The following is a 19,971-nucleotide window of genomic DNA, read 5'->3' on the forward strand; positions in this document are numbered from 1 at the left end:
CCAGATCCTGGGAAGCCCAACGGGAATGTGCGGGTCAGGGCTTCACTGGTGGCCCCTGGGAGCCCAGGATGAGGGGGTCACCACCTCGCCCCCACCCAGAAAGGGGGCGGGAAGGGGCAGCGAGGCTGTGGCCTGTCTGGCCAGAAGGAAGTGACTCTGCTGTGGCCTGGTCACCCCCCGCCCCCAAGGACCTGCCGGGCTGCTACCGCCCCCGGGCTGGGGCCGAGTAAACACAGCCGCCGGCAGCTCAAGATATTTATACCGAGGTCCGGGCGTGGGTCCAGTGCCCACCACAGCCCCTGCCCTGCCCTGCCCGCCACAGCCAGCCCCGAGCCAACGTGGCACCAGCCTGCAAGGGGACGCGGCCGCAGACACAGCCAGCCTCCACTCGGCACGGAGGCCGCCAGGCGTGTCGCTTGGGACGCCAGCGGCTTCACTGGGGACACAGGATGCTCCCCTGCCCTGGAGACACCAGAGCACAAATGCAGCCCCACACATGCAGCTGCCCGTGAACGTGAGCACACACTCCACTGAAAACTCCAAAGCGACAGCACAAAATAGAGACCCACGCAGCTGTTCACACACTGAAGTCATCAGCCCACATGTGGGGACACAATGTAGACACCACCTGCTCACAGACACCACAGAGGCTGAGAACACTGGTCCCGGAGACCGACACGCACACACACCGCGAGGACAGCAAGCATGTGGCAGACACACCCCACAGACACAAACATGCTCAGAATACCAGCAACACACACTGATCACGAAACAATGTAACCCAGAAGCCACTCGCCCACAGACACACTGGGAACTGTTACACACACATACTGAAAACAGCCTCAGTAGGAAACACCACACACACACTATACCTCCTGGAAACACACTTTTCTCACAGACCTTAAATACACTTCTACTCAAACTTAAGCTAAGAATGTATAAATTTACACCTAGAGAAGAGCAAGGGTGTCGAGAAAAAAATCCAGAGAAATAACACACCCCAGGGACACAACAAATTTACATACACAGACTAACCGAGTCACATGGTGTCAGGACACAGAAACCAGAGTGCACACCGGCTTGTACAGCAGCAACACAAAGCAGGTGCAAACGCCACGAATGCAGCACAGTCACACACACACACATTCACATTAAAAACACGAAAGACACCAACACACTGGATGTCCAGAGATCGAGGCAGAAGGGGATTTGCTTTCCCTCCGCCTCACCGCCCCCCTCCCTTTCTCCCTCTCTCGCTGACCCCGTCCCAGGTCCCAGGCACGTCTGGGGGAGGGGGCAGGAAGGCCTGGGCTGGCCTCCCTCGGCCCTGCTTCCTGCCCCGTGGGGGCCGGACGGGAAGCTGGGGCTCCAGCCGGAACCCAGGCTCCCCCCACGACTTCCCTCCCTGCCCCGGCTGCCCGCGGAGGCGGGGGAGGGGAGCGGCGGGCCCCCCCGAACCCCCGGGTTCGCCTCTGCGGCTGGCTGGGGGCCGGTCCTGCGAGGTCCGGACCGAGCCCAGCCTCCCCGCGGGGGCCCGGTGCGGGAGCGGCCGCGCGGGGGCCGCCCCCGCGGCCCGGAAGGTGCTGAGCCCGCAGCTTTCCCTGCCCCCGGCGCCCGGGCAGGTGGGCGGGGTGTGGCCCGAGGGCGGGGCCGGGGCTCGGAGGCCGCGGGAGCGCGCGGCCCGGTGTGCGGCTGGGACTTGTCCCGGGCCCAGGCGCGAGCCGGGCGTGTGAGGGCCGCGGCCCCGGGGGTGTGTCTGGGTGTGGGGGACTCTCCGTCTGGGGCCCGGGGTGTGACAGCGCGTCTGGGTATGACGGGGCGGCCGCCATCCGGAGGGCCGTGGGGGGACTCCCCGGGCTGAGCGTGTGGAGCGGCAGCTGTCAGGCCGAGCAGGCACGACCGCCCTCCCGGCCGGCAGTCTGCGCGGTCCTGACGTGTCAGGTCTCCGTGTGTGGGACGCGCCTGGGTGGGGCCGTGACGTGTCAGGCCGTGTGCGTGCACGCTGTGCCTGTGGGTGACGGTGACCCCTTGGAGGATGTTTGTGTAACTGCTGGTGGGTCGCAACCGGAGTCTCTTGTTTCATTTCCTGACCGGCTCGGATGCTGCGAGTAGTGTGTGCGTGACACTCCTCTTCCTGTCTGTCTGCTGTGCGGTGGTTGTGACCAGGACCCCACAGGAAAAACTTGGGTCACTGCGTCTTGCCGTGTCCCCGTTGAAGTCTCTGCTTATGGTGTGTCCCAGCGGAACTCCAAGCCTGGACTGTGTGCATGGAATGGGGCAGTGTGTCGCACTGGCACCAGCTCTCCCAGCCAATGCCTCGTGGGTCCTGCAGGTGTTTGTGTGCGTGTCCATTGTGGCACTCAGGCGACTGGGACGCTGTGGGACCTTTACCCGTATCTGAACCTCTGTGTGAATGTGAATGTGTGCATACATATGCCACATCCTCGTGGGGCTGCAGTGACGACTCGTTGTATCCTCGCGTCCTTGCCGGCACCTCCACACCAGAGGCTGCTAACAATGGTGACACTTCCTTGAACAGAGACCTCCTCTGGTCCCCCATCTCACGCCTGGCCCTTTATGGCTCCCAGACCTGGGGCAAGAGTAGTGACCACATGTCTACCGCTGGTCTGGGCTAGAGGGGGCAGATGCTGGGACTCATACATCCTGACCTAGAGCCGCTGTCCCCCGCCCCCAAAAAAGGAAGCTCAGCACTCACACCATCCTCCCCCAGGGGGGTCACTGAGCCAAACAGGTTAAGGAGAAGGGCAAGGGAGAGACAGGAACTGAAACCAGGGAGGAAGAGGGGAAACAGAGGCCAGAGAAAGAGGAAGCAGGGGAGAGTTCACCAGCAAAACCCCAGCAGATGGGAACAAACAGAGCAAAGGGAAACCCACCCCAGCTCAAGGTGCTGTCATTTCTCTCCTGGACAATCGGTCTCCCTGTACTCACCCTCACCCCGCTTCACTCTGCTCTCATCCATCAGCCAGAAGGAACCTCTGAGCAGGTCAAATCACATCCCTCTTCTGTTCAAAACCCTGTCATGGTGCCTGCCTCCCTCAGAGAACAGGTTCTCACAGGTTCCTTGATTGGGGTCTGGAAGGTGGGACCAGTGCAGAACTCGTGTGCATAAACCCTCAACTCCAGCTGCCTGGATTCGAATCCCAGCTTTGCCATTTGCTAGCTGTGTGACCTTAACAAGTCACTTAACCTCTCTGTGCCTCAGTATTCCCATCTGTGGAATGGGGAGCAAATGATCCCTGTAGCAGGAGTTGTCAGGCTTTTCCTATCAAGGGTCAGATAGTAAAGGTTTTTGACTTTGCAGTTTCTACTCAACTGTGCCCTTGTAGCACTAAAACAGCCACAGACAGTACAGTAGGGAACAACCATGGCTGTGGTCCAGTAAAACTTGATTTACAGAAATAGGCAGCCCGTCAGAATTTGCCTCCGGAGATAGTTTGCCAACCCCTGCTTTCTTGAGCTGTGGGGAGAATGCCCTGAGCTAGAAGCTCCATACCTGGCGTGGAGAATTGTTTTTATTACTCTCTGGCCTGTGAGTGTTGCTTTCTGACTCAGATCTTAACACCCTTCCCTATGCCCCTCCCTTCTAACCGCACTGGCCTCTTTCCTGTGTAGCTTACCCCAAGTTCATCTTCACTTCCAGGCCTTTGCTTTTGTCCTCCTACCAAGAACACGCTCCCCCATCCTCCCCCAAGCTGCCATTTTGGCTTCCTTTAAGTCCCAAATGCCACCTCCTCCAAGAAGCCTTCCCTCCTCCCCAAAGCCATCTCTAGCCCATCCTGCTTTCCTATTTTTGCACAACGCTACTATGTCTGTCTCCTCCCCAGAAAGTAGGTTCTTGGTGGGCAGGAACAATTCCTTAACCTCTCTGGGCTTCGGTTTTCTTAAAGTGGGTATTATCAATCTCTTTATCTCAGAGCTTTGTTATGGTGGTTTAAAAAGTTAATTACTATAAGACACTTAAAATAGGGTCCAAGGTGCTCAATCAAAAAACCTAACAATAAATAAATCTAAATGTTCATTAGGAGTAAGGAACATAACAAGCGCAAAGGAAGTTTGTGTGTGAAAAGGGGCAAATGAATGGTGGACAAAGACAGGAGGAGGCAGATGCAGGGGAGGGAGGGGGGTAAGAGAAGTCAGAAGGGAGAACGCCGTGACGCGCCCAACGACACAGAGACCCAATCCTCTCGCCACCTTTAATGGACCCCAGGTGGGCTTGATGGGAGTGGGGTGGGGGTGCTGTGTCCTTAAATACAGTCCTGGTGAGGCGGGCGGGGGCGGGGCCGGGCCTGCCGGGTGGGCGGGGCCTATGGGGGCGGGGGCTGTTGGGGTGGGGCGGGGCCTCAGCTGCACTTGCAGGAGCGCACGATCATGTTGGACAACTGCTCCACCTTGGGCTTGCGGCCCACGTAGTACACGATGGGCAGGGGCTCCAGCGCCTGAGGCACGCAGCACGGCGCCGCCGACGCGCCCGGGTTGTGCTGGTTGTACAGGGCCAGGACCTGCGGGGCGGGTGCGCGGGGTCAGGGTCGGGGGTCGTGGGGAGGATGCCGCCACCCTGCCAGCCTCTCTCCCCATCAGCCTCTCTCCCCATCTGCCTCTCTCTTATCTCATTCCGTGTCTTTCTGGTTCTCTGCCTCTCCCCATGTTCCACTCTTGGCCTGTATCTCACTGTCCTTCTTCTCCTTCCATCTTCCGAATTCTCTACCCTCCTACCTTTTTCTCTCTCATTCTGTCTCCTTTTCATTCTCCTTCCATCTCCCCACCTCTTCCCTCGCCCAAGTTGGGATTAAGTCACTTTAGCCGTGTCCGACTCTGTGACCCCATGGACTGTAGCCTGCCAGGCTCCTCTGTCCATGGGGTTTCCCAGGCAAAAATACTGGAGTGGGCCGCCATTTCCTTCTCCAGGGGATCTTCCTGACCCAGGGATTGAACCCACATCTGTCTCTTATGTCTCCTGCACTGGCAGGTGGGTTCTTTACCACTAGGTCTCCGCATATCTCTGTCTCCCACTCCCTTGAGTCTCTAACTTTACAGACCCTGCCTCGAGCTTTGCTCCCATCCCATTATCACCTCCCCTCTAACCTTCCTCTCCCCTGTATTTCTGACTACCATCTTGCCAATTCATCTGATTTGACTTCTCTTTCTCCCTCTCTTCCCTCGGTTTCTGCTACCCCCATCCCACCCCCAGCTGGGGAGCAGGGGGTGTCAGGCTTCAGACGCACCTTGCTGTACTGTGTGTCCAGGCTCCAGATGTAAGGGCAGGGCCCCAGGCAGAAATTGGCGTGGTACCCCTTGGGTTCGTGAATCCACTTCCAGCCCAGGTCCTTCCGGAAGTCAATGTAGAGCTGACGAACACAGCAGTTCTTTTCTGTGGAGCTGCAGGCGGGAGGGAAAAACACTGTCAGGAGAGCAGAAGGCTGCCCCTCCTCCCCTGGAGTGTGTGTGTTTCACCCTGGTTGCCCTCCAGCATGGTATCCAACTTGGTCTCCCTTGCACCCTCTGTGGTAATAACAGCAATAATAGTAGTGATCATCGCTAACACTGATAAAGCACTTCCTCTAGTCCAGCACTGCACTAAGGGCATCCTCATAAGCATTATCTCAGGCAGCGCTCAAAACACACCTGTAAGGCACCAAATGAGGAGTTCCCAGGGAGACATCCAGTAGTTAAGACTCCAAGCTTCAATACAACAAAAAAAGAAACAAAAAACAAGCAAACAAAAAAAGACTCCAAGCTTCCACTGTAGGGCGCGTGGATTCGATCCCTGGTCAAGGAAGTTCCACGTTGCATGCTGCACAGTGCAGCCAAAAAAAAAAAACCAAGCCTAAAGAAGCCAAATGACTGTCCACAGGGGACAGCTACCCAGATCACACCACATCTATACACTGCAACATAAACAACACAGTGCAGGTCCATGTGTACTGATATGTTCTAAGTGTGCAACAAATGTTTACTGAACTACTGCGTGTTGGGCTGGGGTCTACTGTGGACTCAGTACAAATGAAACAGACAAATCCCTACCTTCTGGGGCCACATACTAGAGACTGTCATGTTGCCCCTCTGCTCTGAACAAGCCCAATGCCCAAGTCCTCGCCACAAGCTCAAGGAGCCACCAGATCTAGCTGATCTCAACTCCCTCCCCACTCCCCCTCTCTCACTGTCCTCTGGCCACTTTAGCATCCTTGCTGTTCCTGAGTCCCAGTCCAGGACCTTTGCACGTGCTGTTCCTTCTGCCTGGCTTGCTATTCCCACAGATACCCTCTCTGGCTCTCTTTCTTCACTCCATTTATACATGTGCTCAAACATCCTTCACTTTGGGGAGTCTTCCCTCCTACAACACTGCCTGGCATGCAGTAGGTGCTCAATAAATATCAGTTAAACAAATGACGTCATTGCCTCAGAGACCTTCCTGGATGATTCTACCTAAAACACCAATCTAAAAAATTGTTAATTCCTAGGGATTTTCTGGGCAGTCCATTGGTAAAGACCCTGTGCTTCCAATGTAGGGGGCATGGGTTCGATCCCTGGTCAGGAAAGATCTCACATGCCATGAGGCACAGCGAAGAAAAAAAAAAAAAAGGATAGTTAATTCCATTTAGCGTAATAACGGCATTTCAGTTCTGCAAGGAAATATAAAAATGTCTGCAACTGAAAGGGGGCAAATCTTAATGCCTGTTGATCTAGATGAGTGTGTATGGGGTTCATTTTACCATCTTGGTTATACATTTAAATGTTTCCATAATAAAAAGTTTAAATCAGACTAGGAAAAACAAATCATCAAAACGATTTCTTTCTTTCCTCTTCCTTGGATTTATATTCCTTCTTAGAACTTACTGCCACCTGCTCTTTTATTAGAGATTGATTTGTTCATCTGTTCATTTCCTGTCTTCCTCTGAGGACAGGACTTTTTGTCTATTTTGTCCCTAAAGGTGTCCCCACTGCCCATAACAGTCCCCAGCACCTGCCGCGTGTTGGCTGTATACAAGTGTATACAAGTGTTGGCTGTATAAATTAATTGGTCAATATGTTACATTTTTCAGAAGCACATCGGAGAGTGGTGGTGGGTAAGACGACTGCCATGTACTCATGATCTCTGTCCCAGGCTCAGATGCAAAAGTCAGTCCTCAGGCTTCCCTGGTGGCTCAGTGGTAAAGAATCTGCCTTGCAATGAAGGAGACGGGTTTGAGCCCTTGTCCGAGAAGACCGCATATGCTGTGGAGTGACTAAACCCTTGTACCACAACTATTGAGCCTGTGCTCTAGAGCCCAGGAGCTACAACTACTGAGCCCATGTGCTGCAACTACGGTAGTCCCTGCACTCTAGAGCCCGTGCTCTGCAACAAGAGAAGCCGCTGCAGTGAGAAACCCACACACTGCAACTAGAGAAAAGCCTGCACGAATATAATAAAAGTCTGTTTGGAGGGGGACTGAGGGGTCAGAACTGGCGAGTCTTTGAATATCCTTTCTAGGTTTGGTCCATGTACATGTATTTTCCTATTTAAAAATCAATACAGAATTTCCTACGAGGCAGGTCTTTTTTTTTTTTTTTTAAATATGTATTTGGCTGTGCCAGGTCTTTGCAGCAACAGGTGAATTCTTTGGTTGCCATATGAAGATCTTAGTTCCCTGACCAGAGATTGAACCCAGGCCCCCTGCATTGGGTGTGTGGAGTCTTAGCCATTGGACCACCAGGGAAGTTCCAAGGCAGATCTTATACTATTATTCCCATTTGAAGGAGGAATAACCTGAGCCTTAGAGAAAGGGGGATGTTGTCTGTTTAAATGTAGGCTGTAGGTGGTAGAGCTCAGGGCCAGAGGTCTCTGACTTCATTTGCCCAGCCCAACCATGTCAGCTCAAGCAGAACGGGAGGAGGCAATGCCACAGGCTCTCCAAGGGCAAGACAAGGCCTTTCCAAGAGCCACAGGACCTCAAGAAGGAAGTCAGGAAACTGAGATTCCTGTAAGCTCAGTCTGGTCCCTCCTCAGTCTGGTTAGGCCTCAGTTCCTTCATCTGTACAAAGATGCAGGGAACGTTAGATCAAATAAGATATTGTTAAGGGCCGAGGAGACATCAGGAAGTCCATGGACAGGCTCAGGGAGGGGTCTGAGCTCTCTAAACCATACACACAGATGTGTGTTGTTGTGGTTTAGTTGCTAAGTCACGTCTGACTCTTCTGTGACCCCCTGGACTGCAGTCTGCCAGGCTCCTCTGTCCATGGGATTCTCCAGGCAAGAATACTAGAATGGGTTGCCATTTCCTTCTCTGAAGGATCTTCCCGACTCAAAGATCAAACCTTTGTTTCCTGTAGCTCCTGCATTGCAGGCGGATTCCTTATCGATAAGCTACCAGGGAAGCCCAGATATGTGTGTATGTATAGACATATTCTGGGGGGAAAAGGTTCCTGGCTTTCAGCTTCTCAAAAAGGTGTTAGATTCACAAAAGGGGAAGAACCACTGTCCAGTAAAATCTATCATTTCTGGTCCAGCTCTGCTGGGGTGCTGAGATCCTCTGATTTGAAGTGTGTGATTCCGTTACTCAACTCAACTGCTCTCCACGTGGGGTTCCTGGAGCAGTGGCAGCAGCATCGCCTGGGAACTTGTGGGAGATGCAAGTTCTCAGGCCCCACCCCAGATGCACTGAATCAGAAACTGGGGGATGGGGATGGCTGGGAGACAGCAGGCCACATTTAACAAGCCTTCCAGGTGACCCTGAGCTACTCTCCAACCCTGGATGTTGGGGAAAGGGTCACGGAGGCTTCCCAGTGGAGATAGTGGTTAAGCTAAGAATAACTTTTTATTGCAGAAAGTCTCGGACATACACCAACCCACTCCAGTAGTCTTGCCTGGAAAATTCCATGAACAGAAGAGTCTGGCGGGCTACAGTCCATGGGGTCGCAAAGAGTCAGACACGACTGAGCACAGCACAGGCATAGGACATACACAAAAGCAGAGAATCTTACATTTAACTGCTGTGTCTCTACCATCCAGCTCCAGCAAACATCAAGTCATGGTTAGTTTCACTGTATTTCTACCCGCATCCACTTTCTCTCCTTCGACAAATGATTTTGAAACCCACGTCATCCATCGTATTATTTCATCCATAAATATTTCTATCTCCAAAGAAATCTAGACTACTTTACAGCATCACACAAAAAATTAACAGTAATTCCTTGATACCATCAAATATCTAGTCAGAGTTCATACTTCCCCAACTGTCTCATAAGTATCTTTTTAATTATTTTATTTATCTATTTTTTAGCCATACCATGTAGCATGTGGGATCTTAAGTTTCCTGACAAGGGATCAAACCCACATCCCCTGCATTGGAAGCACAGAGTCTTAAACACTGGACTACCAGGGAAGTCCCAATATCTTAAAAAAAAAAGTTTGGGGAATTCCCTGGTGGTCCAGTGGTTAGGACTCCATGCTTCCAATGCAGGAGACATGGGTTTGATCCCTGGTCAGGTTAAGATCCTGGAAACCGTGAAGCAAGGCCAAAAAGCAAATAAGTAAATAAAATTTTAAAAACAGTCTGCATACATAAAGACTCAAGTAAAGTCAATACATGGCTATTGGTTGATACATCTTTTGAGATTCTTTTAAAAATCTATACAAACCCATCTCTCTATTTCATCCCTTTGTATCATATTTGTTGAAGAAACTGGGTCAGGTTTCCCACAATCTAGATGTTGCGGACTGCATGCCCATGGTGGCTGTTTAACATGTTTCTCTGTCCTTATATTTCTGGAAAATTGGGAGTTGGACCTACCATTATTGATGGGCTTCAGGTTTGATTTTTTGGCAAGACTTCCTAAGTGACACTGTGTCACTCACATGGCTGGCTGCCTTTCTCTTAATGTTATAGCAGGATGGCACTCAGACTTTAATCTATCCATTCGTTCATGGGTTTGTTGGGCAGAGGGTAGGATCTGGTGATGAAGGATCTTGGAAACAGAGCTGACTTTCCAACAGGAGAAGTGCATGCAACAAAGCCCAAAGGCACCATCAAAGTACTTAGCAGAGGCGGGCCAACGTCGGATTATCATTCTAAATTTGCCATATTCTAACTCTGAATTTCAAAATTCCAAGACTACAACTTCTCAGTTTTCTTAGACTGCAATACACTGGCATCTCAAGATTCTAACATAGCAACAGCTTTCCAACTTTCTAGAATTCCCACATCCCCACTCTCGAGGATCTTGGCATTCTGTTTTTTTTTTTTTTTTTTGATCTTGGTATTCTTGAATTCCAATATTTCAAAACTGCATTCCAACATTCCACAGTTCTGAGCCCATCTCCCAAGAGGTTCAAGCTGCCACTTTCTAAGATCACAGGCTTCCAAGATTCTAACAAGACTCTAGCACTGGGACTTCCCTGGTGGTCCAGTGGTTAAGAATCCACCTGCCAATGCAGGGGACATGGGTTTGATCCCAGGTCAGGGAAGATCCCATATGCTCAAGCCGCAACTACTGGAGACAGAGCACCTGGAGCCCATGCTCCTCAACAAGAGACGCCTCCTCAACTAAAGAAAGCACAAGCAGCAGTGAGGATTCAGTGTGATCAATAAATAAATAAATAAGACTGAGTCCCAATATTCTAAGGTGCCAGTATTCTGGCTTTCACCGACTCCAACATTTATGGAGGCTAAAAGTTAAACACAGGATTCCACCAATTCTGGACCTAATATTCAAGCACTCCAACCTGCCAAAATGGGAGATTCCAGTCTGTCAATGGTACCCATCATGGGCAATCTTCCAGTTCTGAATTCCCAACTTCTAAGAACCCAACAGTCCTTGAATCCAACATTCTCAGATTTCAATAATTAATACCAAATTCTAACATCCTAGAATCCCAACGTTTTCAAACCCCAATCTGCCCACAGTACAGAAATCTAACACGGAGACCTTTCAATACTGAAGTCCCACATGTTCAGTGTTCCACATTCTAATAAATCTCCGATGCCAACCAACCAGCAAGAGACCCGCCTGATCTCAACATCCAAGGACTCCCAGTTCGCACACACTCCAGCATCCCAGGCTCGGACCTCATGCCCTGAACCCTCCAGGCTGAAGGAGACGCTAGCCCAAGCAGAGCACCAGCCACGTGCCCAGCCTGTGGTGGCCGCTCAGCGGATGGCGAGGACGCCCCCAGCCCAGAAGGCTGCAAGGTTCACCTGAAGCAGTAGTTGGTGTCCAGGGCTCGGCGGTGGCGGGAGCTGTGCAGGTGCTGGGCCCTCTCCAGAGGGGTGGCCATGAGGAGCAGGAAGGGCCGGTTCATGCCGTGAATGGTGGCGAGGTCACCCCGGCGGCCGGAACTGAACCCTGCTTTGGTTTTGGGAGTCAGGGGGGTGGGGAGGATTGGGAATACACACACACACTCAGATGGATGAATGACGGGGATGGGCGGGGGAGGACACACACACACACAGACAGACACATCACTGCCGGGTGTCGGCGGGGGTGGGGGGCAGGGAGGGGGCCTCACCGTTAATGTCCACTTGAAGAGTGTTATCTTTACTGTCACAGGAACAGTGGGCACTGAGGCGAAAGCCCTCTATTTCCTCTGTGGGAGTGGGGAGAGGGAAGCCAGCATGAGGGGGGCGGCTCACCCATCCCTGCGGGGGTGGGCAGGAGAGGAAGGAAGTCGCAAACCCTTGGGGTATGGGGGGATCTCTTTCCTGCCCCTTCCCCTGCCTGCCCCCTCACTGCACCCTCTCACTCCAGTTCTTGGCCTTGCAGCCTCCTTCTCCTCCTCCAGGTCTCAGCGCGGAGGCCACCTCCTCCAGGAGGCCCTCGGGGACACAGCCCCTCCCCCGACTGTGACAACACCCGTTTTTTTCTCCAAAGCACTGACCTCTGTAGCTCTAACATTTGTCTTTGGCTATTTATTTCCCTCATTGTTTTCAGTGGCGAGCAGGATACAACAGGGGCAGGGAACCTTGTTTTCTTGTTCCTTGCTGGGCCTGGCCCTCCGTCTTAAAAACAAACATCTTCTGAGTGCGCTGGGTGCCAGACCCTGTACTAAACACTCTTTGTGTGGTATTTCCTTTAATCCTCACCAAAGTTTCCCATTTTACAGATGAGGAAGCCAAGGCCCACAGGCAGGGCTGGGATGGGATGCAAGGACCTAGGCTCCTGTCCCAAGGCAGGTGCAGAAGAAAGGTTTTCCTTCTTTTTTTTTTTTAATATACAAAAGTAACGGGTTTTATTAAAATTTTTTAAAGAACAGTGTGTTAGTCACTCAGTTGTGTCCAACTCTGGGACCCTATGGACTGTAGCCCACCAGGCTCCTCTGTCCATGGGATTCTCCAGGCAAGAATACTAGAGTAGGTAGCCGTTCTCTTTTCCAGGGCATCTTCACAACCCAGGGATTGAACCTAGTCTCCTGCATTGCAGGCGGATTCTTTACCATCTGAGTCACCAGGGAAGCCCTTTTGAAAGAATATGTATATCTAATAATCATAGCAGTATTTATCAGTTGTTCTTATTTTTTAGATTAACTTTTATCGGAGTGTAGTTGCTATACAATGCTGTGTTAGTTTCTGCTGTACAGCAAAGTGAATCAGCTGAATGTATACATACATCCCAGAAGAAAGGTTTTTTGAATGAATGGCTGAATGAATGCTTCCCTAAGCACCCACTATTGTGTGGGACCCTGTATCGGGTGCTCTGGACTCAGCAGTCAGCTCAGGACACTCGTCCCAGTATGCACCTGCCCCCTAACTCCCATCCTTTCCTATGGTCAAACCATCACCTCTTCCATGAGTCTCAACACAATCATTCTCACCCAGAAAGCTCTCCTGGATCCCCTCAGAGGGGTTAGGGTGCCCACTCTGGGCTCCTATAGCACTTATGCGCTCCCCCATCCCGGCCCTGCTCACCCTGGCCATCATGGCCTGCTAGGGCTTTGGGAAACAATTTCCTGGGTATCTAGAAGTGAGTGCAGGTCCCATGAGGGCAGGCCTAGAGGTTGTCATGGTTACCACTGTGTTCCCCCACCCTACCAGCACAGGGCCAGCCAGAGAGCAGGAACCTACTAGCATTTACCCCAATGAAGGAATGAATGAGAGGGAGACTAGGAAGGGAGATGTGAGCACTGGGGCCTTCGACATGACAGGACAGATGGTCCTCTTCCAGACAGAACAGGTGTGTCAGGCTTTCCCTGGACTCGAGGCCTCTGCACAGCCTATCCCACTGCTTTGAACACTCTTGCCCCTCCCTCCTTTCCCGGGCTGGCCCCATGCATCCCTCCGACACAGCTCCAATATCCCCTCCTCCAGGAAGCCCTCCCTGACCTCCCAGGCTCCATCAGGCACCTCCCCTGGGCTCCCCATCCCAACCCTGCCCACACTGGGACATTACTACCCGGTTTTCAGGTCTTTCCCCAAGTCCCCCAACCCCAGCAGTGGAGCAGGAGCTTCCCGAAGGTCAGGATGAAGCTGTTTTCGTCACTTCTGTGTCTCCAGCATCACCCAGCACAACGCAGGTGCTCAAGAATGGATTAACCATTAATCACTCAGGTGTGAGTGTCTGGGAGGAGGGCCAGGTCTGGGCTCTTTGGCACCAACACAGGGCGGGGGGTGCTAGGCAGGGTGGTCCCAGGACAAAAAATGGGTTACAAAACAGAGGTGGGGCAGACAAGTGGTCCTCACCTCTGCGGGTCAGCCACTGCCGCACAACTCCAGTGACGTCAAAGGACAGCCACTCCGGTGAGTCGCTGGGGGCGAGCAGCCGGTTGCTGAGGTAGCGCCAGGAATTGTTGCTATATTTCTGGGGGATGAAGGATTGGGGAGTGAGATAGTGGGTAGAGGCTGCCACAAACACCCATGTACCCTGCACCCCTCACTCCATCTGCTCCCCAAAATGGGTCTCCACACAGTCCATCAGTCCCCCTCCCAGACATCCACACTGAGGGGCTTCACAGAAACCACCCAACTACACGACTAGGCATTTCAGCCTCCAGCCTTGATCCCGGCATGGCTGTGGAAAATTCCTTTCTCTTTTTTGGCCTCAGTTTCCTCACTGGTGAAATGCCCAGTTCCTTTCAGCTTGGACAGCTCATGAGGGTAAAATTCTCCTACTGACATCATAGAGGTCATTGACGATACAGCTCTGAATTCTTAGTCTATTGCTTTCTAGAAGTTATGTTCGAAGTCATTCCATAACTCCAGCACTTGGTGGCACCCCAAGAATTACACATTCTATGAACCCGAGAAGTTTTATGAGATTCAAGTTCAACAAACCCAGGAGTCCGATGTGCCAGAAACCTAGACGCTGCAGACGCCTGACATCCACGAGGAATGACGCCCTGGGAACTGGCAGCATAAAGCCGAGTTCTCTAGATTCCGAGCAGTTAGTATCAAAGCTTCCTCGTCGTAAGAGTCTAACATCTACCACTGAATCTAACACACCATTTGACAGGGCTTCTAGGTCACATAACCTTCAAGAAAATCCAGATTTTCTGGACTCTTCCTGGAGACTCTTCTAGAACAGAGCTATCCAAGAGAACTTTCTGTGACGATGCAAATGGGCTTTATCGGTGGTGTCCAAAATAGCAGCCACTCACTCCATGTGACTACGAGCCACTTGAACTATGGCCAGTGAGACTGAGAAACTGAATTCTTTCTTCTATTTAATTTTAATCCACTTAAATGGCCATATGTGGCTAGTGGCTACTTGGTGGGCACAGGGCATTTTGAAAGTCTCCAACTTTTCAAAGATTCCAACTTTCCTTGTCCTGAGTTTTCAGAGTCCAGCTCCAAAGATTCCAGCTGCTAAGCATTTAACATTCTAGGGCTCTAGGAGACTCCACACTCTGTGCTCCCTCATCCTTCAGGGTTGGTCCGTGTGGACCCTGCAGCCACCAGCCTTGCGGCCGTCCTGGGACCACCCCAGCCCAGGCCACCTTCCAGGACCCTTGCCCCCACCTGGTACAGCTCCACGTGCTGCTCCACTTTTAACTTGAGCCTCAGCAGGCGCAGCTCTGCCCGAGAGAGCAACACAGGTTCGGGCACCGCTTCCCGGAGCTCAGACGTGTTGAAGAACATATATATGCTGTGCGAGCTAGACTTCATTTTGTCATAGATTTCTAGGCAGAAAGAGTCGAGGGTGGGGGGGCTGTCAGTGTTTGGCAAGGGGGCAGGGGAGCTAGTGTACCCCAAATCGAAGAGCTCTGGGTTGGACTCCGACCCTGACACATTTTAGCTGTGTGACCTTGGGTAACTAGCTTCTCCTCTCTGAGTTTGTTTCCACCTCTTTATTATTATTTTAAATATTTATTTATTTGGCTGTGCAGGGTCTTAGTTGTTGTGTGGGATCTTCGGGCTTCATGCAATGTGGGGTCTTTAGTTGCAGCATGCGAACACTTCATTGCAGCGTGTGAGATCTAGACCCCTGACCAGGGATCGAACCTGGGTCCCCTGCATTGGGAACTTGGAGTCTTAGCCACTGGACCACCAGGGAAATTCCTCTAGCTCTTTAAACAGGGTCCTATCCATCCTTCCCTCTCATCAGGTAGGAAGTGGCCCCTCAGTACAAAGCTGGCTTGGGGGTGGGGCTGCTCTGCTTGCTCAGGCCTCCCCAGCACCTGGAGCCTCAAATGCAAGTTATGTTGAAGCAGAGAGATAAAGGGCGCTTGGATAAGACTATGCCTTTGCTGCCTTCTGTGACCTTGGGCAAGTCACATTCCCTCTTGGAGCTGTTAAATCTACTTGACATCAAGTTCTCTGCCTCCCAACCCAGGCTCTCCTAACTGAAGCGCAGTGGAACTTTGGGCAGATGAATTCGTCTCTCTGTGCCAGTTTCTCACCTATAAGCCAAGGACTGATGACAGGATGACAGTGTGAAATAGATGAGATGATGCAGATAAAGTATGTCGCACAGAGTCTACATACAGTGGTTACTCTAATGTGTGTTCAACAACCCCATGAGAAAGATTCTATTAGTATACCCATTTTATAGATGGGCAAAGAGAGGAAACAATTTGCCCCTAAGCAACACAGCCAGGAAACTACAGTGTGGGGTGGGGATTCAAACTTGGCCAGTCTGGTCAGAGCCTATGCTCTTAATCCCTAGGCTATGCTCCCTCCCTGCTAATATGACATTATTTTTGTTATTAGTAGTAGTATTTCCTCCCTTAACTGGTTAGAGAAAGTAAAGTTCATTCTAGATAAGGATGGCTGCAGGGGTGGGGGAAGGGAAACAAAATTAAGAAGACTCCCAGTTCAGGAAAAATTGGGGACTGGGAACGAGGCGGGCAGGCCATGATCAACTGGAGCAGTTTCGTTAGGCCTCTGCAGTGGGGGCATGGAAATGGTGGAGACATGTTGAGAAAAGACAGAGGAAGACCCTCTTGAGCGCCTCCTTCCCCTGCTCCTCCCGTCTCTAGCCGGGCTGGCCCCTTTCCCTCACGAATAAGCCCTATCTTGGCCCAAGAGTTACTCAGCCGACCCAAACGGAAGGGCAGAGCCCAGGCCCAGGAGACAGGGAGGAAGAGCGATAGAGGGAGCAAGAAAGGTCAGAGTGAGAGATGGAAGTAGGATATTGAGGAGAAAAAGAGAGAAAAAGGGAAGAGATGGAGAGAGAAACTAGGAGACCCAGAGAGGGTCAGAGTAACACGGATGCGGGAGAGACAGAAAGGCAGAAGACAAACGGGAAGACAGACGGAGGGTTTGGGAGCGAGATGGAGACAGAAGAGGGCTGAAGAGCAACTGAAAGTGTCAGCATTGGAAAAACCTTTCCAACGAAGGTGAAGCGTCGACGGAAAAGGTGAGACGGAGATGTGGGTGGGTAGGCTGTAGGGATGTCATCTGACTGAAGCCGCAACTGGGCGCCCAAGTGGGCCAGAGACGCACACGTCTACTGCCCACGAGGGAAACTAAGAGCGGGGGGCGGGGTTCGCCCCCGAGCCTCGGGGCCCAGCCGGACGCCTGGGTACCCGCGCGGGCGCCGACAGGGCGGGCCCAGGGTAGCCCCGCCCTGAGCTAGGGGTGAAGAGGGCGGGAGTCGCCGCGGTCGCGAGGGCGGGGACCGGACCTGCCTCGTCTCGCCCCAGGCTCCGCGCGCGATCCCCGCCCCGTAACCCCCCGCCCCCAACCCCGAGGCACAAGAAGGAAAGGGAAGGGAGGGCTAGACAGCCGGACGCTGGGGTTTCCCCAGCCTCGCAGAGAGGAACTAGGAGCTTGGGGTCTAGGCTCTCCGCAGAGCTCTGCGGGGTCCTCCTGTTCCTTCCGGAAGCGCAGGCTCCTCCCACACACCCGCGCGTGGCACCCACGTGGGGCTTCTCCAACCCCTACAAGCTCAGTCTTTTCCCCGGGTCTCGCAGAGTCGCATCCACCCAGCTCTCTCTCCCTACTACGACTCCTCACTCAGCCAGCCCTCTTCCTTCCAGCCAGCGGCGGGAGGGTGGCGGGCCCTGCTGCTCCCAGCATGACACCATCCGTCGCTCCTCTACCCCATTCCAGGCCCACCTTTCCCACGCTTATCCTCCCGTTCTGTAAACCCCTTCCCACGACCCAGTATTGTAGGTTTCCTGGGAGCGCGCGCTTCTTTCTCTGGGTTTCCTCCTCTTACAGTCCGTCTGGGAAATATTAAAAGCACCTCCTGGCGCATCCTGGGCACCCTCCGCCCCCACCCCCGGGCACATCCTAGGGTATCCGCTTCTCTCCCGCTAGTTTCCCGCACCCTACAACCTCGCGTCCCCTTCCGACCTCACATTTATCACCCTCTCCCCGCCTCTCTTTCTAAGCCCTCCCTCAATCTCGCGTGTTCTTCGCGTCCTGTGCATGCGGGTCCACTCTCTCTACTTTCCTGGCACCCCTCTGGGATTCGCTTCTGTTTTTCTGTCCTTGAATCTTCCTGCCTCACGGCCTCTGAACTCTGAGTCAGCTTTCCCCACTACCTCTCCTTTTCCAAATGCCGGGGTGCTAGTTTCTCCCAAAGCGAGATCCCTCTCTGCAGCCCCGCTCCCACGACCCCCTGCATTCTCGAGCACCCTGCAAGGTGAAGTCTTTTTCGAATAGCTTCGCTTCTCTCACTCTAAGGGACTCCCCACACGATCTCGCATGATCCCGTCGCCCTCTAAAAGCGGTCCACTTCGCTCACTATCTCTTATTCAAGACCAGATACCTTGGGGTTAGGGAGCTCAGCGCTATCTCTTTGGGACCTCTCCCCCCCACACACACGTTCCCGGCGCCCCCGGGGGTTCTCTTCCTCCAGCCAGTTTCCTCTACCAGCAGTTTCCTCCCCGTGACCCCTGCACTCCGGCGCCCCCTGGGGGCTCCCCTCCAGGGTCCCCTGCCCCAGCGAGCTCACTGTTGCCGTATTCCACCATTAGCACGCGGGTGACCTCCTTGGCGTAGTAGTCCGCCTCTGGCTCAGGCTCCGTTTCGGCACTTTCCCCGGCCACCCGGTCGCGGGTACTGTTGTAAAGGGCCAGTATGGCCTCGGGCAGCGGGCCGGGTGGCACATCCCCCTGGCTCGGGGGGCTGGCGAGCCGAAGCTTGGACAAAATCTGGCCGCGGATGGCCTCGATGCGCTTCCGCTTCACTAGCTCCATGTCGATGGTCTTGCAGGTGGACAGTCCGGCGACCGGCCGGCCAGGCGTCAGCATTAGTAGCCACAGCAGCGGCAGCAGCAGCGGCAGCAGCCGCAGCCCCGAGGGCGGCATGGGGGAGGCGGCGCCCCCCGGCACAGCCGAGAGCGCGAGCTGGGCTGGGGTGGGAAGAGGGAGGCCCCGCCCCTACAGGGGCTGGGGTGGGTGGGGGTCTCCCGAGGAAAAGGTAGGAGGGTCTGTTTGCGGGGAGAGTTGAGGCCTTCAGGGAGAACGGAGCAGAGCTGGAGGGGAGGCTCTGATGGGTGGGTTCTCGGTATCCCACGGAAAAAAACCGAGATGGGTGAGCTCTGGTACTAGAGATGGGTGATCTTGAATAGGAAAGCTGAGGCAAGTCTGAGAGAGATCCCGGATCCCGGAGAAGGGTCCTCGGATGCGCGGGGGCTCAGGAGAGAGGCTGGGGAGTTGGGGGGCCGTGCAGGGGGGTGCGCCCGAAGTCTGGGGTCAAGTCTTCGCGGGAGTCGGGTTTGCGGTTCCTGATGGCTGGTCCGGAATGGGGGTGCCTGGGGAATGCCGTATAGGCGGCAGGGAGGGAGCAAGCCTCCGAGGCGGTGGCGGGGGCTGCTGCTGTCTGGGGTCCTCAGGTCCTGCCTCGCGGAGCAGCGCTGCGCGTTGCGGTCCCCGCGCCTTCGGCTCCCAGAGGCAGCGGAAAAGTCTCAAAACTTTTTTTCCTCTTCTCCCAACCAGCTCGTCCCTCCTCCCGCTCCTCCTCCCCTCCTCCCCGCAGTGGCGGCGGCGGCGGCGGCGGCGGGGGCGGCGGCGGCGGCTCGTCTCAGACTCTGGGGCCTCGGGCTGCTCTTCGGCCCCGCGGGCGGCTGCGAGCCCGGGGGGTGCCCCGGAGGGGCGTCCCCCCCTGCCCCCGGCCGGGGGCCTCGCTGTCTGGCGGATCCGCGGTGGGAGGAGGGAGGTGGGACGGCCTGGGGCGCGAAGGGCGGCGGCAGCTGGGACCGGCAGGGGCGGCGGGGGTTTTTGAAGCCGCCCCGGCCCCACCCAGGAAGCGCGCGGGGCGGGGGCGGCCCTCAGGGGGAGGGCACGGGGGGGCCGGGCCATGGTCCGCATCTTGCGTGGGCGGGCTCCAAGGGGGGTCCCTTTAGCCCGGGGGGAGGGGGCGGACACCCGGCTCCGCCCCACCAACAGGGTGCTGCCTCCTGGCGGTCGAGCGCCACCGAAGCGGGCGGCAGTGATGCGTGTGGCTTTGAGGACTGGGCCGGGGGTCAGCGAGAGCATAAAGACCTACGTAGTGCGCAAGGCTAAAAGAATGGGGACGCAGAATACAGGGGCTCCGAGGTGAACCGCCTCGAGTGGAGAGTGGGAAACCGGGGCAGAGGGGAAGAGGGTCAGCC

General features: G+C 54.2%; 1 protein-coding gene across 1 annotated transcript; it reads right to left on the reverse strand.

Annotated features, from left to right (window-relative positions):
- Positions 1-4,253: 4,253 nt before the first annotated feature.
- TGFB1 (transforming growth factor beta 1) lies at positions 4,254-19,550 on the reverse strand. The gene is made up of 7 exons (XM_055552876.1): positions 18,331-19,550; positions 14,946-15,106; positions 13,671-13,788; positions 11,504-11,581; positions 11,193-11,340; positions 5,244-5,397; positions 4,254-4,520 (listed from the first exon to the last, which is right to left on the reverse strand). The coding sequence occupies exons 1-7, from the start codon at positions 18,683-18,685 to the stop codon at positions 4,362-4,364; spliced, it is 1,173 nt and encodes a 390-aa protein (XP_055408851.1). The 5' UTR covers positions 18,686-19,550; the 3' UTR covers positions 4,254-4,361.
- Positions 19,551-19,971: the final 421 nt, after the last annotated feature.

This window comes from Bubalus kerabau, chromosome 17, assembly GCF_029407905.1.
Source record: "Bubalus kerabau isolate K-KA32 ecotype Philippines breed swamp buffalo chromosome 17, PCC_UOA_SB_1v2, whole genome shotgun sequence".
Lineage (NCBI taxonomy): Eukaryota > Metazoa > Chordata > Mammalia > Artiodactyla > Bovidae > Bubalus > Bubalus kerabau.